Genomic DNA, 26,811 nt, shown 5'->3' with positions numbered 1-26,811 from the left:
CCCACAGGCCACGCCAAGGCGTGGGGACAGGTGTCCGTGGGGCTCCACACAGGGGTCATGAGACAGCCATCAGGGGGACGGGGTCCCCGGGGGCTGAGGTGAGGGAACCAAACCCAGACACCCCCACTGAGACGGGCGGGCAGGTGAGCCAGGGACACGGGTAAGTGTCCTGAGACAGCCACGACCGGGTGAGAGAAGAGCGGCCCTGGAAAGGTGATGTTCCGGCAGCGGCCAGTGGGTGTGGCAGGCCTACAGAATGCTTCCTGGTGACCCACCCCCTGGCCCGGGAAAGAAGCCGTGCTGAGGACAGGCGTTCGTGGGGCATCCACCAACGACCTCATCTGCCGGAGGACCCTGACCCCTTGCCGCGGCCGAGCCCCCGCAGGAGCAGAGCACTCAGGCCCAAGCCTGGAAGACAAGACGAGGGAAAGCCAGGAGCTGCCGGGGAAGATGGGCTTGTCATACAAGGGCTGAGAAGCAGGTTTGCTCAGCCCAGTGGACCAGGCGCCCCAACCCCACCGCTCAGGTTTCCGAAAACCCAGGGATGTGTTCGAATGGGGCGAGAGCACCCATCTCAGGGGTTCAGGACAAACTCTCCTCTCTGTGATCCCCGCGGGTGCGAGGAGCAGGGTGGGCGGAGCCCGTGAACCTGAATGCCAGCGAGGTCAGGGCCTCGGGGGACGACCCACGAGAGGCGGGGAGCAGAGCGGCTGCACATCGGTACGGACACGCTTGACGGGAAAAGTCTGTGCGAGGTCCCAGACGGGAGGGCATGTGGCACGGGGCCAGCTCTGCTACTCACAGCACTCGATGGGGTTCGAGGCCACTTGCAGGGACAGCGTCCGGCCGTTGGGCTGCGGGATGTGGACCCGGAAGACCAGCCTCACCCTGGTGTTCTTTCTCCCGATGTCTGTCTCCCCTTTGCGCAGCTCGATGTCCGAGTTTCTGAGCTTCAGGATCCCGGCGCAGTCCACGCTGCCGGAAACAAGGGTCAGACCGCCTTTCAGTCCCTGGGGCAAGGCCCAGGGCGCCCCACCCTGCCCTCGAGAGGCCCACCATCTGCGTGAGACCCTAGGAGCCACGTGCGGGCAGGAGGAGGACGGGAGGCTGTGAACAGAGGCCCTACTCCCGCAGGAGGTCAGTCCTCAGTTTACGGGTCAGTCCCTCGGAACTAGCGAGCAGGCCTGACTTTGCCCCTTGGCCCGTGCACCTTGGTGGTGGCCGTGTTCAGGAATGAATGGGCGTCGCGCTCAGGAGGAGAATCAGGCACGAGGGCACGCTGACGGGGGGACCGAACCGTCCAAGCACAAGGCCCACGGCGCCTGGCGCCCTGGAGCAAATCCACCGCCACAAATGTTTGGGGTTTGCCCAGGTGTTAAGCCAAGGGCAGAGATGCAGAGGAGGGAAGGGCACGCAGGCCACACCCCCGAGCCGGCCCCCAGCACCCCAGCCCCGCGGGCGCAGCTCACATGGCTCTCATGTTGTTCTCCGGCAGCAGCGGGATCTCCAGGACTTTGGTGTTGGACAGGATGGCCTCGTGACTGGTGGTGGACACGGTCTTGCCCGTGATCCGATGCACCTGGTAGAAGGCGTGGGGTCTCAGCAGGCGGTCGTCAGCGGTCCCGATGAACAGCTGTAGCGTGAGCGGCTCGTTCTCCAAGTAGCCGTGTAGCTGGCGACAGAACAAGGTCCCCCGTCAAGCACCCTGCACACAGACTGCTCAGAACCGGTTAGATTTTTATAAGCAAAGGCTGATTCAAACGGAAACTGTGCAACAGGTGCTCGGTGCTAAGTCGTTCCGCGCCCCCGCCCTCCCCACTCCGTGACAGACGATGGGAACGCCGGGTGCTGAGTGCTAAGCCGTTCCGCGCCCCCGCCCCCTCTGCTCTGTGACAGACGATGGGAATGCTGGGTGCTGAGTGCTAAGTCGCTCCCGCATGCCGGCACCCTCCTCCCTGGCAGCTTGTGAGCACCATCTACACTCCGCCCAGCATCTGTTGTAAGGACCGTGTGTGGCTGGTGCCACCGGACACCCGGGGCGAGGCCTTTCCCGAGGAATTCAGGCCCCGCAGCCTGCAGGCTGGGGTCCTGCTTCTTGAACAACCTGTACCGACTGCACATTATAGTCCGCAGACGCGAGTGACCGGTGCACGGAAATGCCACCGGTCCTTCCAAATGTGCAGGGGGCCCGGGGCCGCCGGTTCTCCGAGAAGCTCCCGGAAGGACAGACACACGTCCTCGCCGTCCCGCCCACGGGGCACGACGTGAGAGCCGCACGCCCGGTGAGTGTGCCAGAGCACCTGGTCAGGGCAGACAAGGCACATACGGAGGGGGTGTGGGCAGGGCGGGCCTGAGGGCACCCGCGGCACTGCCCAGGCTCCACCTCTGCCCCATGACACGTCCACCATGAGGTCACCTCACCCACCCTGAGGACCTGCCCAGCAGCACAGGCCCTGATGACGGGGACAGAAGAGGTGCCCTCAGGGACCAGGCACAGGCAGCGAACACCGACCAACAGATGGAGAGTGTCCCTGGGAGTGTCCCCGGGCGTCCTGAGGGGGGAGGGGGTGTCCAGAGGGGGGAAGGGGCGTCCAGCGGGGAACGGGGTGTCCAGAGGGGGAGGGGGCGTCCAGAGGGGGAAGGGGCGTCCAGCGGGGAACGGGGTGTCCAGAGGGAGACAGAGCTTCCACAGGGGACGGGGCGTCCAGCGGGGAAGGAGGCCTTCCGAACCTCCCGCAGTCCCCATGCCGGCTCCGGCCGACCATGTGTGCGTCTTTCACGTTGGTCTTCGCGGCTCTCCCAGCACAGCCGCAGCCCCTGGGGCGATGCAGGTGGCTGCCTGTTGTAATTTTCACGGACTCTTCGGTGGACCCGGAGCTGGCCAGCAAGGCAGCATCGGACGATCAAAGGCCCTGGGCTAAGGGCTCGCTCCTGTCTGCACCCGTCACCGCCCTGCCTGGCATCGGGGGCACCCGCGCGTGGTGCACACCCGTCAGCTGCCACGAGAAGGTAGAGAGGCCGCTTCCCCGGCTTCGGGCAGCGGTCTGAGCAAAGGCTTCACGGGCTGGAGGCCGCAGGTGTCCCTGTGCAAAGCGGATCGTCCTCCACGCGGGCTGACGGGCCGTGCCACCCCTGGGACGCCCAACGGCTTGGGAACGAGCAGACGGCCAAGCGCCAGACGTGCTGCTGTCCGTCAGGAGCAGGTCAACAGCCCCACCCAGGGCGTCGCGAGACCTGTTCTAGGGACGCGGACGCCGTCACCCTCAACGGACCCGGGATCTCCAACACAAGCACTCGGAACGTCAAATTTAAGATTAAAAACGGGATCCAACCCTGTGAATCTGTTAACCCTGAGGAGCAAACAGTAGTTGAAATCAGCAGTGAACCATCGACCGGAACCGCACTGATAGAAGACTCGTTAAGTGACTGTCACTGCACTTAATTACGGCACGGCGCTTGCAAGCTCGGGGTTCTCGGAAGAGGGTCCTCCAACGAGGACGGCTCGGGAGGCGCACGCGCCCCCGCCAGCATGCTGAGGGCCAGGAGGAAGGAGACCACGTGGTCAAGGCCGCCAGCGCGTGGAGGGCCAGGCTGCCCCGTCCACGTGACGTCACAACTTCCGTGTGACAGACGCTGGCCACCCCCTGTGGGACGTCCTGGAGACAGAGGCGCTTGGTGCAGGAGGGTGTGCCCAGACACACAGTCACGTGCCCACGCACACACGCACACACTCGCAGCAGGGCTCTCCCACATACTCTGGAGCGCTGTGCTTGGCTGGGAAGGTTCGTTGCCGGCCGGCGGCAGGGACACATGCATCCTTTTCTGCCTCGACAGGGTCCCACGCGTCTGTGGACGTGGTCATCACCAAAGCAGCTTTTTCATGTAAAATCATCACGCTTCCGTCCCGATCCACAGGTGCCTGATGCCCACAGACTAAACACGCGTCTGACAGGCGTGTGCACGCAGACAGGGAGCGTGGCTGAGCCGAGCGCGGACGTGAGCCCGGGCCTCCGCGGAGGGACGCGAGATGCCACGGCCGTGTGGTGGGCGCGTGGGCAGAGAGGCCGAGGGGCGCCTTCCCTGCCCTGCCCGTCCGCTCGCCGGGGCCTCGCTGTGGCCGCGCACGGAGAACCCGCACACGACTCCTTTCAAGGCCGTTCCTGCTGATGCGGCTTAATCCCGCAGAGACGCCTCTCCTCTCTGAACTGAAGAGCTCTTCCTGTGTGCACACACGAGCGTCCCCAGAGGAGCGCCGTTGGGTCGGGACGGCAGCAGCCGTGGCCACCGAAGTTCTCGCCTCCTTGTGGGGAGGGCGCCTTCGGGCCTCGGCCGATTTCATGAGCTTTAATGAGAAACCCCTACTCCGTGCTGGACTCGAATCTATGTTTTTGTAACAGAAAACATAAAAGTAACATCAGAGGCTGATTAAGGGGCAAATTTTGCCCCTCGGTGTTCCATTCTGTGACATCTAACGCAGCAAGACCTAAATGAGTCTTTGGCCGAAACGGTCTCTCGTGCGGCTGAGGCAGGTCGGTGGCGTGCGGAGGGCCCGGTGGCACTCAGGCGGTTTGGAAATGACAGGTTAGAGCCCCCCCGGGACCCACGCTGGCACTGCTGATTGCACGCAGGCGCAGCGGACTGTTGGTATAACTTCCCCTTTTAAAAACATGCTACTTCAGTGAAAATGGGAATACTTAAGGTTTAGCTTGGGAGATAAACATCTATTATTTAAAACACGAAGGTCATTTTAAGAAAGTAATTTAAATACTTCACGTGCTCCGCTGCGTGGGTTTTCTGCCTCCGGCACGTTTTAGTATCTGTAAAACGCTATTTATAAAATTACCTGTCATAACAATGGCCTCTCTTTGCTTCAACTAAACTAAACAAAATGCATTATTCCGTTTTCAAGGTATGAGAGCCGCTAAGTTTTCTACACGTGCATGTTTGTTTTTAGGTCCTGTGCTACCTCAGCACTTGTGGGGCAGTGACAGGCGGGTGACAAGTGGGGCAAGTCCTCTCGCGCTGCCACTCGCGCTCGGGCAGGTGGGGCCAAGCGAGCCGCTCGCGCAGAACCATCCGTCCGAAGGGAAATTTACGTCCACCTGGGTGTTAGATCCGAATCTTCACACGACGCCCCAAAGAGGAGCCGTGTGGAGAGGGAGACCCGGCCCCCAAGCGGGATTCACTTGTTACCCCACGCTTCTGGCCACCATGCTACCCTGTGAGCCCGCGGGGCGTTGAGCGCGGCTGTCACACCGGATCCCGAATCCTCACGGCCTGCACCCGCGCTGCTCCCCCCCCCACAAGGGTGTCCTACATACATCCACACAAATTCCTGCCAAATAACGGGAAGGAAAATCCCACGTGTCTGCTCGCCGGCACCATCACTGGACACGGGAGGGGACGGCGCTATACCGACCACGGCGGGGCCTGGGGATCGGCCGTCACGCCAACTCACATCTGTGACCACCACGGCACACAAATGGCCGGTGCCGTCAGACGCCGACCCCCCACTCCCAGAGGCCGCGTTAAGGGGAGCGGGAAACGAGAAAACCACGAATGAGAACGGAACCACCGCATAACACGTGGGGCCGAGGTTGGCGGAAGCCCCGACTGAGCACACGTGACGGGTCCACACAGGCCTGTTCTCTCCCAGCAGCCGGCCCCACCTCTCTCGGCCAGGCCGGCAGAGCTATCTCTGAGCTGTGCCTCTGCTGAAAAGTTAAGTGTGCGAGGGGCCGCAGCCTCCCTGCCTCACCACGATGCCTGGGATAAAGCCGCCAGATAAAGACAGTATGGACCTCAAGAGGCTGGCGGTGTTGTGCGTGCACGAGTATACACACGCAGAAGCACGTGTCTCGCAAGACGGTGTGAGCATGTGCAGATGCGTGCTTGTGGGGAGGCATGAGCAGGTGTGCCGGGTGTGGGTAGAGAGGGTGGCTGTCCCGTGGAGAAGCAGGTGGGGCAGGACGAGGGGACGGCCCAGGTGCAGGCCCCACCCTCCCTCACAGCCCCCAAACACCTGCAGGAAATCCAGGCAGACTTCCCGCAGGCAACGCCACAAGTCATTTTCAACAGCTTTACTGAGGCAACGTTTTCCACGGCATAAAATTGACCCGTTTTAACCACGTAATGTAAGACTTGTAGTCTCTCCTGGAAAAGAGCTCAGGGACACAAGGAAAGCAGCTAAAACAGGCTGTTTTCTGATGTTGTTAACGTTGGCACCACGCTGCCTTCTCGGGAAGGGCCAAGGGAGACTCGGTTACCATGAGGACCGTGTACCACACCGGGTCTCTTGGAGCCGCTGCCCACAGTGGCCCTGAGTGGGGGGGCACACGGCACCTTGTCGCTGCGAGGCCCAGCTTCTCGGAGGGCAGAAACGCCTGAGATCGTGGGGTCAGATGTCTGTCACCTGTGGCTGTGTCCACACGCTCTTGGGTCCATCTGTCCCTGTCTGCAGGGGACCAGGGAAGTGATTAGCAGGTGTGACCAGCCAGGCAGGGCCAGGAGTGGCTGCACCGTGTGTCCCAGACGCGGGCCCTCCCTTCTCTCCGAGGATTGGAAAGTGCCGGCCCCTTGGCTGGCCGCAGCGAGGTCCAGAAGGACCTAGAGTCACAGACAAAAGTGGGTCCTGGCACACATCCGAGGGAGACAGAAGACAGAGGATTGTGGCTCTCACCGGAAAATCAATTATGTGTGAGTCTAACGTCTTCACAAAAGCAGCTGTGCCATCAGAGGGGGACAGAGGATGGAACGGGGGGGGGGGCTCAGGTAGGAGCAGAACCTCTGACAGACCACGGCAGCCCGCCCAGCTGTCCCCAGGCCCCAGGGTCCCCCGGGGGCTTTGGTCTCCGTCTGTCTCTGTCCCCTTTCCTCGCCGCCATGCCCAGGGTGACCGTGCCGGAGGACCTGGCTGCAGGGTCTGGGGTGGGTGTGGGGTGTGGCCAGCAGACTCCATGGGAGGCAGGAGATGGGACACCAGCGAATGGTGCCACATGAGGCTGCGCACACCGTCCTGGGGCCACATCTGAAGAACCGGTAATCGGAGCAAAGAGCATCCACGGTGGGGAACGTGGCTCAGAGGCCCGCGGACAGAGCCGTGAGCGGCTCCGGGCTCTGCAGCCTTGCGTCTTCCCAGCACCTTCCCCGGGTGCCCGGTGCACCTCCAGATCTGGGCACGGACCCACACGACGTGGGCTCCAGTCTGGAGGTAACGGACCACAGACCTGGTGATGGACGCCCCAAACCCTGTGCCACGGAAGGGGAGCTGGGGGGGCCCACTCCCTCCACACACACACACACGCGCGCGCATGTGCACACACATGAAGTACGCATGGGCTCACACACGTGCACACACTCGGGCACATCCACCTGTGCGTGCACACAGGCCTGTGAGCATACACACGTGTGCATGCGTGTGTCTGCGTGTGCACTACACCCAGCAAACCTTCTGGGTTTACACCGCACAGTGTTACGTAAGTTCTCGGAATTCCTCCCGCGAGGGACTCCCTTGACTCGCACGAGGTTTGCCGTGTAAGCCAGATCTAGAGGTGCTCGCCGCCAGCCCACAAAGCCCTCCAGCCGTGGCTTTCAAAGCTGACAGTCACACACGGTTCTAGCAACAAAACGGCTCTGAGGGGCTGCACGAGGTTCCTTTCAAGAAAAAGCTCATTTCTAGGGTTCCCCATGTTGGGTGTATGGAATTTTTCTACCTTTCTGAAAAAGCGCAAAATAAACAAGCCAAGGGCTGTGGTTAACGAGTCCATCATCTAAGTATTCAGGACACACGACACCCAGAGACCGTGCCTGCCCAGGACCACTGGCCACCGCTCATGGGCGGCACGGGGACAGTCGCTGCCTCTGTGGCTCATACTCACTTCCGTTAATGGGACGGTTACATTTTACAACAGATTTTAAATTTTTCAAGGCCTTGAATGGCCAACTGTTCACTCAAAACCCCCTACACTTTACTTCACGTCAGCGTGGGTGTACATCTTGGACGAGACGTGGATGAAATTGCTCGGCTGTCCCTCTCCCGGGGCCTGGGGCGCTCACTGGACGCGCACACAGGGCGAAGGCAGGGTCTGGAACACCTGCCAGCACACCCCGTCCCACCAGTGAGGTGCTGCATGGGGCAGGCACCAGGCAGGGCTGGAGTCACGAGTCTCCCGGCTACCCTGCTGCATCCCAGGGTCGGGACGTGGTCTCCAGGAGGGAGGGGCTTTGAGAGGAAAAGGTGGGCAGCGTCCTGTGGCTCCGCAGTTGTGAGGCCTTAGCTGACTCGGTTTCCAGACTTGACTGTAAGAAACAGGTCCCGTCTTCACTCGGGACTTGGCCTCAAGGCTGCCCAGCCTGCGAAGCTACCTGAACGCACGACCCCCGGGGCTTCAAGAGCAGCTGTGCACTGTTCTCAGGCCCTGGCAAAGCTAGCCTGTCGTTCGAGGTGGTCAGGGGCGCCAGGCACACGTCCGCCTCTCGCCACGGGGCTCATCTTCTTCCCCATCGAGACCTCAGACCTGCCCCCACTGATGACGGGGGAGAAGGGCTCACACACGTGGGTCCGACGAGGTCAGCGCAGGGGCTCACCTGGCACCGGGACCCCCGCCAGTCCGCAGGCACGGTTGGTGCGTGTCCCTAATTCAAGGACACGTCCAGACGCCGAGAGAGATAAGGTCCTAGTCCGCAGGCCGTGTTTCCCGGGACGCCACTTTCCGGCATGCCGTCACCGTGAGCCTTCCTTCCGAGTGGTTCCCATCCAGCAAGTGACAGAGGAGGAGCTTCCGGCCAAGGGCAGGGAGACGCGCAGAATCCCCGGGGCTTTGTACGGCTACAGGGCACAGTGGTTGTGTGTGAGCGCTGAGTGGAACACACGGTCTCCAGGCTGGTTCCGGCTGAGCCGAGCACGGGCGGGCAGAGGCCAGAGGGAGGGAAGGGAGGCTTGGGCGGCAGCTCTGTGGCCGTGTGGGCACCTGCCGCCCACTAGCCCACCACACACAGGCGCGTCGTCCCTCACGGGAGCAGGGCAGCCGAGGCCACCGAGCCCCGACCCCTGCGGGCTGACCCTACAGATGGGACGGCTCTGAAGTGACCCAGAGACGTCACCCACGGAGCCGGCGGGCGGGATTCACACAGACACACGTGGAAGCATCCAGAAAAGAGAAATTACATTACTTCTGGATCAAAGAATGTTTTGCACGGAAACACTACATTTAGTGTTTCTAATTAAAAACATGCTGAGAAGACCCAACTTTCTGCTGAGGGAAAAATGATCTAGAAACAGAGCGCGTAAGAGCCTCAGAAACCATTTGGAAATGTTAAACTACAGCAGCAAACATAACTTCAGTGACTCCAGAACCCAGAGCACCCCCAGGAACCTGGCCATGGTGGAGAAAACTTCTGGAAACGTCCGTCTTCAAAGAAAGGCCCATCCAGCGGTGTGGTAGGTGTGGCGTCTACACAGGCACGGGCTCCCATGAACTCACGGACCTGCCCACTGGTGGCCTGCCCCTGGAGGAGAGGGTGTCTGGGACCCCCTCAGGACCTCCCGGCCCCACGGGGTGGCCCCCGACCCCCGCAGAGGCCACTCACCCCCCGGCCAGGCCCTCGGTGTTTGCCGTCAGTGACCCAAAGGACAGCGAGGGCAGGGCCCCAGCACATCGGCTGATGGAGGTGCTGCACAGCCTGCTGCCCGCAGCCCTCCTCCCTTCACCCAGTGCTGCTGAGGGGACGCCGCCCGCGAGGCCGGTCAGGGAGCGATTGCGGGTCCCACCTTGGCACTCTCAGGCCGCAGCTGGGCCGAGCGTCATCTGTACTGACGCGGAGCAGAGCCCAGTGTTCTCCCGGAGCAGGGAGAGGGACTGGGGGCAGCCCGGCTTGGCGGGACCGCGGCTGCCAGCCCGGGACACGCGGCCGACGCTCAGGGACAGTCACGGAACAGCAACTCAGGAAGGAAGCGTTCTCCAGTCCACAGACTGCTCTCAAACACGGGACAGACTTTAAAACCACAGGGCAACAGACAAAAACCCAAGCATCTGGACAGTCGGTCACTGGCCACCCGCCTCCTTGGCGTGCAGGAGCACTGAGTCCTGAGCTACCTGCGGCCCGCAACGGGGGTCTACACTGTAGGTCTCAGCACGTCCGCCTCTCCCTGTGTCGCCCTGCACTGGTGGGGCCCCTGGGGGACAACACCCGGGGTAGAGCCTGGCTCACAGGCCGAAGACCAGCCCCGCCAGGCACCACAGGCCAAGGGCCAGCCAGTGGGAACGAAGCCGGACCTCAGAGCACACGGAGCAGGGACCCCCCTGCCAGGCGCAGCCCCACCCGCGGGCACCAGGCGCCTGTCACTTGGCCGCCATGGGGAGGCACAGCTGCGATGTGGATTTCCCAATTTTGACATGTTTATTAAAGATGATAATTTCTTGGGGCATCCGGGTGGCTCAGTCAGTTAAGCATCTGACTTGATTTGCGCCCAGGTCATGATCTCACGGTTCGTGAGTTTAAGCCCTGATCAGGCTCTGTGCTGACAGTGTGAAGCCTGCTTGGGATCCTCTCTTCCCCCCTCTCTCTCTGCCCCTCCCCTGCTCGCCCTCTCTCTCTCTTACTCTCTCTCTCTCAAAATAAACTTTTTATAATTCTTCACCATTGTCTCCAGTTAAATTGCCTGGCGCCCCCCCCATCACACCCTCCCCCCCCATCACGCATGCGCCTGATGTCACGTTTCTGAGGCACAGGCACGCATCTCTACGTGGAAGAGTCCCGCACGCTGCTCTGCCCTCAGAGGCCCTTTCAGAAAACCGCCTGAGAACACTCTTTTACAGTTTCCACAGCCTGCAACAAGAAAGCTCAAGTGCTGAATCAAGATTTCTGGCGGCTTCCACTACAACGCTACTCACGGACTTTATTCCCAGGGGGATGTCTGGGCGGCACGGAAACCAAAACCACGCTTCCATCAGCTTGGTGGAACCACCAAACTCAAACGGGCGTCCAGGAGCCCGCCTGAGTCCGTCTGCCTTCTCTGCACACCAGCAGGTGGCAACAATATTCCAAGGACCCCCCCCCCCCAAACTGAGATGACAACAGACTGGCCACCTGAATGGCACTACTACAGTGACACAAGGCACTGGGGCACCTCTCTCCACGGTCCCAGCGGACGTCTCTGGCTTTCTTAAGAGGGACGAGCCCTCGTCGCCATAAAAGCTGGTAACACATTTCAGGGTGCTGGGCAGGTACAACCATTGTGGACCCACCTGTGTTGGGGGCCAGATGGCCCCTCTGCCTGACCAGGACAGGGTGGCACCTACAGAATTGTGTGTACTCAGCAGACCACCTGCCTGGACGCCCCCCTGGACGCCCCCCTGGACGCCTGCCTGGGCATGCTGCAAGGGTATGGGCGGCCCCAGGAATGTGAGTCCACACCCCCTCCAAGTCGGCCAGACTGGACTGCGGGGCCGGCTGACATTGGGTTGGGGTCAGACCTGCATTTGAATCCCCACTGCGTGAGGGCTCCGTGGGAGGGGCTGTTCCGTGGATGCCGACGCTCCCACCCAGCCAGGCCTATGAAAGTTTGTCATCAAGTACTAGTTTATTCCGGTAACATCTGTTTCTCTGCCTTTTGTGGAAATCCTGGCTTTCCAGGTTAGCAGCCCTGTCTGGACAGAAGTGACACCTGCCGTGACAAGCCAGGTAGGAGACGATGGGGTGCACGTCTGGGTGAAAGACCGTGCCGTGGGCCCGGGCAAGCCTCTCTCCACCCGCCCGCTCACGCCCACGTTTCTCACACCACAGCTCTGCAGCCCCACCATTCAGGCGGGTGAGACAACAGCAGCGAGACTTTGCCAGCCCAGCCTCCAGGACAGGAGAACGCGGGCTCTTCCCCGGTGTGTCTGTCCCTGGGCTGCAGGCCTCAGAGGCCTCACATTACAGGAACACTTGCCACGCACTTGCTGGGGCACAGCTCAGCCCCGATGCACCCGGGGCAGCCTGCCTGAGCCTGAGGCCAGGGTGGTCCCCGGGTCCCTCGAGACCCCCGCCCTCGGCTCCAGGGCCGATTCCGGCATCACCGGGCAGGACTGATGCCAGCCACCGGTCACCAACCACCCGTCACCGACCGGGAGCCTGGAACCAACAACACCAAATACAAGTCTAAAGTGCCGTTTACGACCTCGCGAGACTTCCCAAGGCTTCTCGTCTCAGTGACCTATTAATTATTCACGCAGACCCGGCCTCCTGTGTGGTGGGCGAGATGCTATCAGACAGTTATTTCGGGAGCTTGGTAAACAGAGCTTAATTCTTTGACCGCTGGCTCAGAGGTCAGCGATGTCCCCCAGGTTGCTCCTTGGGCCCCTGCAGGGCAGCTGGGAACAGACAGGTTCTCTGCAGACGGGCCACCGGGCACAGCACAGGGCAGGGAGAGCAGGCAGCGGGGGTCACACGGGAAAACAGAACAGAAAACCAGGGTCAGCAAACCCGTTTGGCCGGGAGCCCAGTCTGAAGGAGGGACCCTCAGGGCAGAATCCTCTGGGTTCTCAGAGGCAACACTGGAAGAGGGCCAGCCCTTCTGCGCCCCCTGGGAAGGCAAGTCTCACGCAGGCCCTTCCGACGCCTCCCACCTTCCCCAGGACTCGGGGGCCTCGCTCTGCCGGACCCTCTGACGGCCACACGCCGGCCTCCCAGGGCCGGGACTACAGCCGGGGCAAGGCTGGCCCAGGAGGCCACGGGTACTAACGTGGGCGCTCGGGAGACACGTGACTGCTGAAGTCCCTTCCCACCCTCCAGTCCCGGCCCGTGCCTGGGAAGGAGGCACCTCCTGGAGGCAGGTGCACCGGGCGGCTCCTTCCTACAGTCAGGGACACGGCTGACCCGGAGCAGGTCCTGCCCTGGGGCACGGCTGGGTGTCCCGTTCTGCACAGGGGCTGCGATTTGACGCACAGACTTGGAAACGCGGCAGAGCCTGGCTGTCAGCGGCTGGCACGGGGACGTCATGTTGCCATCAGGCTTCCCTAGGAACCGCCCCTGCGCGGCCTGGTGGCAAGGGCGGGCACCCGGCTTCCGAAAAGGGAGGAGCGGGCGTGGCACTGGGGCCCCGTGTCAGGATGCGCTAAAATGACTCCCCACAGGATAAAACCTGTGGTTAGCAGGCTTTCGCGGCACCTGAGAGGGTTTTCTATTTTCACGTGTTTTGTAATTACGCACTAACGCTATTTTCACCCAGTGTGCGGGCCACCGACTGAAAAAGAGAGCAAACCCTCCAAACCCCTTCTTTTTAACTGCTCACCTCATACGTGCACAGACGGGAATTCACTTTGCCACGGATCCATCAGAAAAGCCTCAGTCGCTCATCTCTCACCCGCGAGAGACCCTCTCAGCACCTGACAGTTTCTGCTAGGCACCATTTTCTTGCTGTATTTCCCCCGTGAGGCTGGGGCGGGGGGGCGTTCGGCCCATTCAAACCCACAACCCACTCTTGCATCTAATCTGAAACAATCGTTCAGATGTTGTAAATGCCACTTCAAGTTCCATAATCCTCGCCGTAACATCCACACTAGAGACTGGAGGCGGGGGTCCCGCGAGGGGCGACAGGCACAGGCGGACGGACGCAAAGCACCCGGAGACCCGGGCTGTGCTGCCCACCCTCCCCGACCCCCAGGACAGTGGCCGCCGGCCGCGGACCATCCTCAATCACGCGCGCCAAGTCCCAGGCGTCGCACGTCCACGCGGAAGGCGCTAACGTCCGCACGCAGCTGTCCCCACTGCAGGAGCTGCTCCCCTTGCTGCGTTTACTTTCAAGAAATGGGGGTGTTTTGCTGCCGGATTCTCTCTTCTCCATGAGCTGCTCCACGGCCTTTCCTGTCCATAGCAGTGCACTTTTGTTTGGTGAAAACGGCTGCGGGAAAGGGAGTCCAACGTCTGTAGTCACAGAGCCGGGCTGATGCCCGCGTCCCCCGACCTCAGCCCGCCGTGAAGGCGGGACGGAGAACGCCCAGCTGGCCGCAGTGTGTGCGTCCCGCAGCCAAGCAGGCAAGCACTAGTCAGCATGAAGCGCAGGGCCACAAGCACAGTCCCCGCAAACTCCAGCTGCTGTCGTTTGGGCGGACGGCCTTTCTCTCTGGGGCTCCTTCCCTGGCAGGCCTTCTGTTTATCGGAACGGAATAAAGTAAAAGCGTGCCGTGCCCTGCCAGGCACCCTCCGGCTGGCCTCCTTCCTCCAGTGACCGGTCGGGGCTCCTGATTTCGTGGTGGGGGCCAAGCATTCCCCATCCACCGCCTGGAGCTCTGGGCAGGAGAGCAAGCCCGACCCCACACGGGCACCCAAGAGTCACAGCGACGGGCCTGGGCAGGAGGGCCGAAGCTTGTCAGGAACAGAGTCCACCGACGTCACACAGCGGCCACGCTCTGTGGCCACACATCCTCCCTGAGTAGAAGGGTGATGCCTTCGGGCGGTGGACACTACCTGTCCCCATCACAGTTACCAAGGTGCCCCCGGAACACCAGTGACAAACGCTCCAGCTCTAAAGCCAAATGAATCTTCTTCCCGTCCAGTGTTTTCAGTTGGGAGGCCAGCACCCGCAGTCACCCCCGACACGTGGGCAGGAGACCCCAGCACGGCCTGGCGGTGTGTGGCGCCTCTTCCTGGGGAGCGCGGGGCTCCCTGATGCCCAGGCGCCTCAAGGCACGTCCTCTGCTCTTCCCGTGTCCGGCGTGAGGATCCCCAAGATGTGGGAAGGGACAGACCGCGCACAGCCCGCTCCACATAAGAGAGCCGAGGGGACCAGACCTTGGGCCCACCCAGGAACTCCACGATCCGTGGTCTGTGTGGGCCACAGAACCTGCATTTCTAGCGACTCCCAGGTCAGGGCCCTCATGTTGAGAACCTCTGTTCTTCAGAAAGAAGGAAGTCTTTAAACCAAACACTGAAACCACTGAAAATACCCAAGCCAAAAGCAGCGTCACGTGAATGGAATTCACTTAAATAGTGGCCAAGGGGACCTTTTGTTGGCTCCTAATGATTTGCTGTTAGAGACGCCCTGGATGGACACGGGGCAGCTGAGGTCTCCCCAGGCCACCGCTCCAGGGACAGCGAGGTCTGGGCAAGAGGTACGGCCCGGGGCTGCGGGCACCTTCTCCTCATCGCCCCCACCTGAGCGGGCGGGACGGGGCGGGTGCAAAGTCTCTGCAGAGCCCCGTAAAGAGCGCCCTGGCTTTGCTGGCACTTTACAGACTTTTACAGAAGAGCTCCTCAAAAATAAAACATTTTGATTCCGAGGTTATATTTAATTCACTCTCTGTTTACCCTCAACGAAGGAGTAACAGCCAGAGTCACGGCTCCTAAGAGGCGTGGAAGATGGCCCACCGCGCACACTGCCCACGGGTGCCATCAGGGAAGCAAGGCCGGCCCTCGGGCTCATCTTCCTCTTTACGTCTCGTCTGAATCAAATGTGTCAGCCTAGGAAGACGTGGGGAGAGCAGGCGTCCGACTGGACGTGGCATCAGCAAGGCTCCTGCCACCCACACGACCTACACGCCACAGGGGGTGGCCGCCAAGCGTGGACCTGCCGGCAACAGCAGTGGGTGGGCCCCCCGCCCCCTGCCAGGGGCCAGGCCCATGCGGAAGAACCCCAGCCCCCACCCAGGGCCAGGCCCACACAGGCAACCCCCGGCCCCCGCCTGAGGGACAACCCCCAGCCCCCACCCGAGGGACGATCCCCGGCCCCCACCCGAGGCCAGACCCACAGGGACGACCTCTGGCCCCGCCCGAGGCCAGGCCCACGCGGACACAGATGACCCCTGGCCCCCACCCGAGGCCAGACCCACACGGGCGACCCCCGGCCCCCACCCAAGGGACGACCCCCGGCCCCCACCCGAGGCCAGACCCACAAAGACGACCCCCGGCCCCCACCCGAGGCCAGACCCACACGGACAACCAACCCCCGGCCCCCGCCAGGGGCCAGACCCACAGGGACGACCCCCGGCCCCCGCCCGAGGCCAGACCCACACGGGCGACCCCCGGCCCCCACCCAAGGCCAGACCCACAGGGACGACCCCTGGCTCCCGTCTGAGGCCAGGCCCACAGGACGACCCCCGGCCCCCGCCTGAGGCCAGGCCCACAGGACGACCCCCGGCCCCCACCCAGGGCCAGACCCACAGGGACGACCCCCGGCCCCCACCCAAGGCCAGGCCCACAGGGACGACCCCTGGCCCCCATCTGAGGCCAGGCCCACAGGAAGACCCCCGGCCCCCACCCAGGGCCAGACCCACAGGGACGACCCCTGGCCTCCACCCGAGGCCAGACCCACAGGGACGACCTCTGGCCCCGCCCAAGGCCAGGCCCACACGGGCGACCCCCGGCCCCCACCCGAGGGACGACCCCCGGCCCCCACCCGAGGCCAGGCCTACAGGGACGACCTCTGGCCCCCATCTGAGGCCAGGCCCACAGGACGACCCCTGGCCCCCACCCGAGGCCAGACCCACAGGGACGACCTCTGGCCCCGCCCGAGGCCAGGCCCACGTGGACACAGACAACCCCTGGCCCCCACCCGAGGCCAGACCCACACGGGAGACCCCCGGCCCCCACCCGAGGGACGACCCCGGCCCCCACCCGAGGCCAGACCCACAGGGACAACCTCTGGCCCCGCCCGAGGCCAGGCCCACACGGGCGACCCCCGGCCCCCACCCAGGGCCAGACCCACAAAGACGACCCCCGGCCCCCACCCGAGGCCAGACCCACAGGGACGACCCCCGGCCCCCACCCAGGGCCAGACCCACAAAGACGACCCCTGGCCCCCGCCTGAGGCCAGGCCCACACGGGCGACCCCCGGCCCCCACCCAAGGCCAGACCCACAGGGACGACCCCCGGCCCCCACCCAGGGCCAGACCCACAGGGACGACCCCCGGCCCCCACCCAAGGCCAGGCCCACACGGGCGACCCCCGGCCCTAGAGATCCCTGGGAATCCCGGAAAGTAATCCCACGTGCACACAGTCTTAGCTGCTTACAGCTGGGTTTAAGCTACGGAGCCGAGAGCCACGTGGTCGTCCACTGCCAGCCACTGTCTTACGAAGGAGGAAAGCAGGACTCTACACTCTCAGCTGAAGGGCCCAGGGCAGAACAATTACGTTTTAAGAGCAAAAGAGAAGCACAGATAGAAGCACCACGAGCGGCGGACCAGGTGCCCCATCGGGCTCCCGGCGCGTCCTGCGGCCAGCAGACCGGTACCTGCACGCTGGGGTGTCCTCCGGCCGACGCCTTCACAGCCCCGCGGCTCCCCTCCGTCTCGTAGTGGGCTCTGTGGTGGGGCTTGGGCTGCACCTCGATCCGCAGCTCGTAGGGCCCCGAGCGCGAGGGCACCTGCCAGTCCAGGGCGGGGAGGGACGGGCTGCGGGAGAACACACAGGGCGTTAGATGGCGACGCCACGCGCCTCCTCGCGCGCACACCGTGGAGGCGCTCCGCCACGTCCGGCGTCCGACGTTCCCGTCGGGCAGGGGAACCACCCCGTGAGGCCAACGGTCGTGTGACCGGGACGCACGCCACAGGCTGTCGGGTCTCAAGACGAGGTTCTGGACAAGATGCAGACGTCGCACACGACCTCAAAATAGTTCCCTCCCGTCGGGATAGGGCTTTTTAAATGATTTATCCTCCGTAACAGGACGGGTTCCGGAACTAACTGAAGATCCTTTCAAAGTCACCGAGGTACGAGCGTGACCGCAGGAACGGGAGGCCACGGCCCCGCTCGCCGGCCGTCCAGGGCTCGCCGGCCCCCCTTCTAACTAGCTCGCGGCGACCGCACCCCAGCCCCCTCGACCCAGGGGCCCACGCAGGACAAACGAGACGGCCTGCTCGCTGAGGGTGCAGACCCAGGAGAAGAGAGGGAAACCGGGGGTGTCACACGAGGTTAAATGTGTGCGCTGGCAAGGGCAAGCGTGTGCACCTGCCAGATCCCATCCTAAGAGCCATGGAACCACGCTGTCTCCTCGTGGCACAGAGGTTTGCTTTAACAGCCCCGTTTCGTAGCTGCAGAGCTGGCGACCTTTGCAAAGGAGGCAATTTCCCCTTTGAAACCAGGTCCCGCTCTCCCGACGAAGTATATGCCTCAGGGCCCCGCCCCTTAGGAAGCTAACGCGCAGCCCTGAGCAGCTTTGGGCCACCTGTGCTGGCCGTTGTGTCCCCCCCACAGGACCGGGGTCTGGTCCACCGGCCACCGCGCTCCAACCACAGCCCGCTTCTGGGGGCCCTGTCTCCCCTTCACGCCCCTGCCTGCTGTGTGCACGTCCACTCCATTGTAACGAGATGCTGAGACAAAACCTGAGGCCCAGGGTCTCTCACTGTGTAGACAAACCTCACGGATCTCTAGAGAAACCGATCCAGCAACTTGACCAGTTAAGAGTGGGGTACAGACACATGTGTGCAGGGAATCTGCCCAGGACTAAAACGGGCCAAAGTTGGCGTGAAATGCCAGTGTCGCTTCTAAAGGGCTTACACAGCCGTCAAATGAGACTTTTCCTGACGAAGGAAACGCCTTGGTGGCTCAGAGGCATTTCCTAGACGAGGTTATCAGCCGAGCGCCGGCTTCCGGTGACACCGAGGGCGGAAGGAAAGGCCATCTGGGAGGGCTTCTGGGGAGGGGTCGAGGGCGGGAAGGGGGTCGGCGGGTTGCTCCCCCGCCCGGACGGACTCCGCACAGCGCAGTGCGCAGGCAAACACCGCACCCCCGCTGTGGCGAGGGCGCCTCCGCTCAGAGTGTCCCACACACCAGCCCCGTGAGACCCTAACCGCTCCACCGACCTAGGTGAACAGAAAGAGAAACAAACTCTGGGGGCCACCTGCCTCCCGGAGGTAAAACCAGAAAGGGGGGGGCAGGAAGGAGGTGGGAGGCACCGCGGCAGGTCCCTGGAGTGTGGGCCTGGGCACAGGCGCTTTCTAATCTCCTGCGTACTTGAACGTGACCGAAGAGTAAATGTGCCCGAACGACCCGCCCTGGGTCATCGGCGAGTGTGCCCACAGCGCACGCGTGGCACGCATGGACTCGCGTGATCACAAAGTGCTACGCTACACGCGGTTAAAGTCGCTGAAAATTCCCGGCATGGCGTTGGCAGCGCGACAACAGATGCAAGCTCGTCTCCGGCTCAGAGACGGGGCCGAGCCCGGAGAGATATCTGGGGCCCTGGGGCCACAGCTCCGCGGTCCCCACGGGCCGGTCCCCACGCTGCCGCCTGGCCTCGGCCCCGGCTCCTGGGCTTTGCCCGCTGAACGTAGCAGATAACTCCGTACTTCAGACCCATCTCCGAGTTGATCTGATCCTCTCAGTGCAACAAGAAAAAGGTGGCTGAATCCATAAGTAAGATGCACGTGACCTGTCGAGACTACCTGAAGCTCTCTATATGCACGCGCTCAAACATCTCAAAATCCTCCCCAGAAACGATCTCCACAATTGGATGTGTATCTGGGAGTATTCTCATTTTAAAAAGGGTGTATTTTAATAAAGTAAAATATGTAACTGGATACCCTGCCTTTTTTAAATTAAAGACGTTCAGCATTTTGGCATACTGTTAAAAATTGGTTCGATCCCAGTATCCTATTTTGCCATATAAGTAACTGATTGCTACCTCGCTGCTCGGATTCTGGGTTGTTTCCAATTTGTCGCCATCACCAGCGAGGTGAACGGCCAAGTAAGAGGCCTAGGCCACCTTCCTGGTCACATCAAAGGCAGCGAACCCTTGAACCTGTGGATGTGTCTCCAGACGTCGCCCCGAGACACTCCAGGAGGCCCCTCATCGGCCGGGTCGTGCGTGTGACCCCGCTGGAGAACGTGCGCCCATCCTGCCAACACATCCCACCAAAGACCTTGCTGGGGCCTCATGGTCACAGACACACCAAGTGCAAAACAGGCCGTTAGATATTAATAACAAACACTTCAAACCAGCAGCAGTAACCTCTGCAAATCTCAGGAGAGCTCCATATCTGTCTGATTTCTTTTTTTTTAATGTTGATTTATTTTTGAGAGAGAGACAGAGCAGGAGTGGGGGAGGGGCAGAGAGAGAGGGTGACACAGAATCTGAAACAACTCCAGGCTCCGAGCTGGCAGCACAGAGCCCGACGTGGGGCCTGAACCCACAAACCGTGAGACCATGACCTGAGCTGAAGTCGGACGCCCAACCGAGCCCCCAGGAGCCCCATCGTCTGATTTCTCATATGCATTTTTCCGAAGACAACGCGTGCCCCCAACCCCTGGCCTAAAGGCCTGGCGCCCAGCCCAACAGACGGCCTGGTCCTGCCACGTCCTCCAGATCTGCTCCGGGTTGACGGTCACCGTCCTTAGTACTGTTCACACTCATTTGAAAGTGACACGTAATGATTTCACAATCGCAGGACACAGGTCTTGTCAACTCCGTGTGAAGCACAAACCGGTGAAACGGCACGGGAACACCAGCCCCGTGTAAGGTATACAGTTGACCAAAGCTGCTTTTAGCTTGAAGAGCCCGAACTCCTTTCGTCCCCCAAGACCACAGGTCGAGGTTCAGCTGCCGGGCCTGGCGCAGAGGGGACTCTGGGAAATGTGCAACCACGAAGGAGCAGCGTGGACGCCCTCCCTCCCCCGCTCACTCCCTCTCTCTTCTCTCTCCGATCCTCCCCTGCTCACTCTCTCTCTTCTCTCTGTCCCTCCCCCACTCATTCCCTCTCTCTTCTCTCTCTGACCCTCCCCCACTCTCTCTCTCTCTCTCTCTCAAAATAAACTTAAAAAAAACTGGTCGTCCTCGTCTCAGGAGACATAGATCCGAATCACGTGCCCATTACTATCATAACTACCCGAGCTGCTGTCGCATGTGGACCCCCCCTCTCCCCCCAGAGCGGCCCTGGGGCCCGGGTCAGTGCCAGTCGCCTGGGGGGGGGCAGGGGCCCCTTCCGCCGGGAGCTCTGACGTGTGCCAGGGGCCCGGATAGCACTGCCCCGTGTGACGGCTTCCCTCGAGCCGTCACAGTCTCCCCGGCGCCCCTTCCGAGCGTGGGCGAGGCCTCCCGTGGGGAGAGGAAGCCTCGCGCTCCCAGTCTGAATCACCCGGTTCTCGCAGCGGCTGCCACCGCCCGTTTCCCACGAGAAACGCCTTTCAACTCTCACTAAACCTCAGTCTTCCTCCACATAGGAAAAGCGTGAAGGGTTCTTTTAAATGCTTGGTTCGCGGCACCTCCAGGCTGTGAGGAGGGAACCGGCCAGGTCCCAGCTGTGTCTGCCTGGCCGGTCCCGGGACCCCGGAGAAGCCCTTCCCACCCGGGCCGCCAGCTCCACCCCTCACCAGAGTCGCGGGCCGCATGGGCAGAGGCCGGCGTCTCTAGACCCCGCAGGACCTTGTCGACGGCCTCTTACCTTCAGCGACGTTGCCCAGAAGCACCGTCAGCAGGGCCGTCCGCTGAGCCACGCATCTGTGCTTTGCTGCACAACACAGCCTCCTCGTGTCACAGCACCAGTTCCTAACAGGTATTCGGTGACACGTGGTGCCCTGACCGCCTCGCACACAAAGCTGGACAGCGACGTGGCTTCTGCGGGGCCCTCCAGCGTTTCTGTGCAGGGGACCCGACGAGCCAGAGGCCCAGCCGCCGGGGGGGGGGGGGGGGGGGGGCTGTTTGCACTGGGACTCAAAACCAAGGTGACCTTGATGACACCGCACTGCTCCTGCCAAGGCCCGGGGCGCACAGAAGTCTCCAAGCCTCAGCGCGGCTCACACGACAGTCAGCCACCCGGCCGGCGCTCTGGGAGACCCATGGCTGACGGGGCCACGGCAGGGCTCAGGCCAGACCTCCAAAGCCCCGAGACTCTGGATGGAAATCACCTCGTCAGTGACCACTGACGCCAGAGAGGGACACCGGACGTCTGCCTCCCGAGGGGCGTGCACTCGCCATTTTGCCAAAACACGAAGCCAGATGACCAAATTCGGCGCCAGTCTGAGAAACAAAAAACAAAACAGGGACTACCCAGGACAGGAGAGCCTGCAAAGCAACACCACGGGGGCACCAGGGAGACCCAGCCCGGGTGGGGGGACGCCCTGATGGCCGACGGGGTCGTGGCTCCGAAGAGACGCCCGCTGAACGTGTAGATGAGACGATGCGATGTCTGGGCTGTGGGACGGCCAGGAGGGGACGGCGGGGACTCTGTCGCACGCGTCCTCGGCTCTCCGCGGTACCAAGTAGCAGGCGGGGCCAGGTTCTCACGGGAGGCGACAGCGCTCACGGGGCCGCTGTGGTGTTCGGGGCCCGGCCACGTGATCCGTGTCTCTTTCTGTGTATCCATAGCTTACAGGTACTTAGCACTTAGAAGAAAGCTGTCACGGCTTTTATGAGCTCTATTTTCCTAAAGCAGCCGAAGCCGTAAACTCTGAACTTGGCAGGACTCAGGCCTGCCCAAAGAAGGACAGGACAATCGAAACTTAAGGAAAACGAAATTATCAAAGTTTTAACGCAACACATTTTCTCAGGGTCGCGGCCAAAGGCCTCCTCTCCTCTCATCTGTTTATTTTGGTTTTCCCTCTCATTTTAAAGAGGGTTATCAGTGCGGTTCTCAGGCCCTTCGCCCGGGATCCGGGCACAGGGTGCGCCCGGGACCACACAGGAGTCCTGGCACAGGCCGCCCGCCCCCGCCCGGCTCTGGGCTGAGAAGCTTCTTCCCACACCCGAGAGGTCGACCTTCCTAGAGGGAGGCTGAGTCCTGTCGGGAAGGGACAGGTAGGTCCACCCATGATGAAACCTTGGCTGACCGCCCACCAGCGTTCCAGGGCCAGGCGCCCTTCCCTGTGCACGTCCTCCCTGCAGCGCCCACTGTCGGGGCCCACAGGGTGGCCCCCCGGGAAGGAGGGGCTTCGCTTCTGCGGGGACAGAAGTCCGGGGGAGACCTCGCACAGGACTTTGCTCCCGGAGCCTTGGGCCCCCGCTGCCCGATGGCTGCCTCTGCTCCGTCACTGAGGGTGACTCGGAGCAGGACCTGGGACAGATGCCGGAGGGAGGACGGTCACGCAGAGGATGCAGGAAAGGCACAAGGAGGCCATCGTCTGCAGACTCCCAAGTGAGCCGTCTGCCCCCACCCCGCCCCTCCCGGTGGTTGGCGACGCGTCCCGTGATGGTCCTGGGACCCGGGAGCCCCTCCAGGAGGCCCGTCCACAGCGACACCGCCTCCTTGGCCCTGACCTGTCCCTGTACCCCGTGTGCAGGCTCAGCAGCCCAGGGAGGCTGTGTCCAGTCAGGAGCTCCATTCACACTCAGCACAAACTGGGAACCTACGGCGTGCGAGCCATACTCCATACTCGTGCCGGATTCTAAACTGACACATTCGGTAAATTCCCTGATAATCTTTGCCTCAGGAGTCCCACCGCCCGGGCTTTTTCTAGCTCCCGGGGCACCCACATCACCCGCGTTCTGCCCCCAACTCGCAGACACGCCTCCACGGCCCCCACGGCCACAGACTGTGCCCTGACCTCACTGCCCTGCACTCAGATGGGGAGGGATGGCCCAGAGCCCACGGCCTCCGCCAGCCCCCTGCCCTCCAGAACAGCCCAGACCGATCCAGTAATGCCAGAGATTCCCTACAGTCCCACCAGGCAGGGGCTGCTCAGGGAGGCAGAGAGGAGGAGGCTTGGTCCAGAAATCCGGACGCAGACGGAAACAACTACGAGGGACCCACCGTCGACCCAGCAGAAGGGAGCTCTGTACTGACGCCTCACTCCTGCCCCTGCGCTCCGCCCCTCCGGGACTAGACTGGACCTGTGTGGACAAAGACCACCTCTCCCGGTGGCACTCGGGCAGCAGAACGCCACCAGCCACACGCTGCTTATAAAAACTGAGAAACTTGGGACCTCCAAGTTCACGCAGGTTGGGGTGCAAAGGTGCCGTGAAGCAGGCTCTCCCACCGGGCAGAGCACGCGGGACAGGCAGGGACAGACACACAGCCGAGGTCACTTAATGCATTCAGTTCCAATAGGGGACCCGCAGCCTGGATACTCATCAAATAGCGACCACTCTTTCTCTAACGTGAAGTTAGAAACCCAACGGTTCAGGATGCGCGTCAGGGATGTGTCCAAGCACAGCATTTCACGCCGGGGACGCTGTCTGGGGCCGGGCCCTTGGGCTCAGGCCACGGGAGCCCCGTGCCAGCGGATGCCGCAGCCACGTCACCGTGGTCCCGGGCCCTGCCTGCGGGGGTTGTGGTGCCTGTCCCCAGTTCGGCCAGAGCCGACGGCCCCTTCTCTGCAAGCATCAGCCGCCGCCCACGGCCTCTGCCTCGGGCCCGCGTGCCCGCACGCCCCTCCGTGGTGGGAGCCCAGACCCCACCCTGCAGCCGAGCAGCTCCAGGCCCCGGCTGGGACGAGACACCAGCATGGGGGCCCCGATCCGCACGTGGCCTCAGAGCACAGAGCCCTCCAGTGAGCAGGCCGCGCCATCCAGAACCTCACGGGACCTGGTGGCCTCTGACTCTCTTACCTTAAATTGGGAAATCGCCGCACACCTCGGTTCCTCCATCCGTATGATGAGACTTACCCACACACGGCCTCCCACAGCAAGGAGCTCTCTGGGCCCAGGTCCCGGGCCCTGGGGAGGGGCACGTTAGGCTTTCAGGCCACAGTGCTCGCCCCTGACAGCCCTGCGGGACCCCAGGCTCCGGTGGAAGGGGGGCACTCGTCACCGTGCCCCCACCCCGCAGATGGCCACGTTCACCTGTGGGGAGTGATGCCGAGGGAGATCGAGGCATTGCCACGTGGCTGGAGAACCGGGCACGATGTCACCATGTGTGAGATCACGGGCACTGGGATGAACCACCACATTCTGGCGACCGTCCACTCTAACCTACAAGCAGCCTGCGCACCAGAGAAAGGCCTGGACCGCCCGCCTCGACAGGCCGTCGCAACAACACGGCAGCGGCGATAAAGCCGCACAGCTGTCACCACACTAAGCATGGAAGCACCACGCGTAACTCCCTGCTCCTGCGCCCTGCGTGTCCCTGCGTGGGCGGCTCGAGCTCTGGAGGAGAAGCGTTTATGCCAGGACTAGAACCTGCCCCTCCCCCCGGGGCTGGCAGGGATCAGCGCCCACAGAGCCGGGAACCTAGCGTGCGGGTGGCTCCGGGGTTCATAGACACCCTGGCCCCCGAGTCCCTGCAGCGCGGAGCCGAAGGCAGCCTGACAGGTGGGGTTTGCCGCGTGCACTTTCTCAGGGCAGCGGCCTCGTCCGGAAATGCACCTGCCCCACGGCCCACGTGCAGGCGGCACGCAGGGCACAGACCACCTGCGTCAGAAGCGAGACCTTAGGCAAGTTGCTTGTTTACTGAAAACTGACCGAATACTGTGTGTCCCAGCTCGCAGATGACGGTTTAGAACTATTTATAAAAAAAACGAACCCCATCGTGATACGTAAGTAGTTTCTGTTCAAGAAACCAAGCAACAGGGACAAGCAGGTCCTGCTGCTTTGCGTGGAAGGTCTAGTCCTGAATGGGTCTCTGCTACAACCACGGTCTCTGGCAGGAGCTGGCCTGGCGGCAGGCCACACCGCACACCGGGGGTGGACGACCCCCTTCCCGCACCCTCTCCTCAGAGGGAAAGGCCCAAGCAGAGATCAATTCTGATCTGTCTGCGGTCACCGACACAGGGTGTCACAGGACGCTTGCTCCCGGCAGGGCTCCCACTGTTTGGGAAATCTCCACACTGGGGTCCCGTGAAGGCCCCGTGTGCACGGGACAGACGGGAGCAGGACCAGGCCAGGCACAGGTCAGACTCGACGCGGTAACTCCTCCCGCCCCCTGACCGGTCTATGAAATGAGCCACGGTCCGGATCTCGGTGGTCTGACTTAAGGGCCACGTCCTGCACACGCACCTGGGACAAGCATGGCAGAGGTGGGCAGAAGCCTCGCCCTGCCCTCCCTGCCCCCACACATCCGCTAACTACGCTCGCCAACGGCAGGCTCACCTTTCAAGGCAGAGGCAGTACTGGCCGCGAAGCACCTTCCCAGGTGTCGGCCGTGAGCTCGGTAAAAGCAGAGAGAACCCGCACGAGAGGCAGAGGCCCGGGTCTCCGCAAAGCCTCTCAAGCTCGGGCCTCTCGGCCCACGTACTTCTGTGGCAAGCAGACACGGCGCGTTCGGTGTCCCAGACGGGGACAGCCGGCGCCTGGATCCTCCCCCCAGATGCCGGGTTCACCCCGGAAGGGGTTGGGCCTCAGGTTAATCTCTGGCCTCCCCGGGACCTGTGTGCTGGGCATCCGCCCGCCCCGGAAGCGCGCTCAGCGTCCTGCAGCAGGACGCGTTCTCGTCACTTCCGGGCACGTCCCGACACCCACCCCGCCCTCCACGACACGTCTCCTGGGAGCAGCGGTCAGGGGTCACGGGCCGAGTTCTGGCTCTGCCCCTAGATAGCCAGGGCCCTAACGGGCGTCCCCGACTGCACCTGCGTCCTGCCAGCACAAAGGGGACCCTACAGAGTCCCCACAGGGCCCCACGGCACGGCCCAGCAGGCTCCCTCCTGTCTTAAAGCTCCGTGTCAGCGAGCCTCCTCCAGGGGCCTGCTGCTGTGCCACGAGCCACGTGCCGACACCCCGGCCGGGGGCCCAAGACCGCCTGAGCACAGACGGCGCGGGGCCAGGGCTCCCACAGGGGTGCGACGGGGGCGAGACCCCCGGGACACCGCGATGGTCCCAAGCGTTACCAGAAAGTATCCTTTCTGACTGCCGTGGGCCTATCAGGACGCTCTGCACAGAGGGGTCGCCATAAATGTACAGACAAAAGACCTCAAAAGGGAGAGAATCCCACAACATCCAGACTTCTTGGGAAAGGCTAGTGTTGCACACTT

At 62.6% G+C, this 26,811-nt stretch overlaps 1 protein-coding gene across 5 annotated transcripts in view; it reads right to left on the bottom strand.

Annotated features, from left to right (window-relative positions):
- NFATC1 (nuclear factor of activated T cells 1) overlaps nt 1-26,811 on the bottom strand; it is a 102,673-nt gene that overhangs the window by 58,524 nt on the left and 17,338 nt on the right. For all 5 annotated transcript variants that reach the window (XM_053206086.1, XM_027069223.2, XM_027069218.2 and 2 more), the window contains exons 3-5: nt 17,210-17,369; nt 1,470-1,672; nt 803-975 (exon numbers count right to left, since the gene is read on the bottom strand). In XM_053206086.1, coding sequence (XP_053062061.1) covers nt 803-975; nt 1,470-1,672; nt 17,210-17,369 — 536 coding nt within the window. The remainder of the gene's footprint in view (nt 1-802; nt 976-1,469; nt 1,673-17,209; nt 17,370-26,811) is intronic.

The sequence above is a fragment of the Acinonyx jubatus genome, chromosome D3 (assembly GCF_027475565.1).
Source record: "Acinonyx jubatus isolate Ajub_Pintada_27869175 chromosome D3, VMU_Ajub_asm_v1.0, whole genome shotgun sequence".
Taxonomy (NCBI): Eukaryota; Metazoa; Chordata; class Mammalia; order Carnivora; family Felidae; genus Acinonyx; species Acinonyx jubatus.
This window is presented reverse-complemented; position numbering and strand designations above follow the sequence as displayed.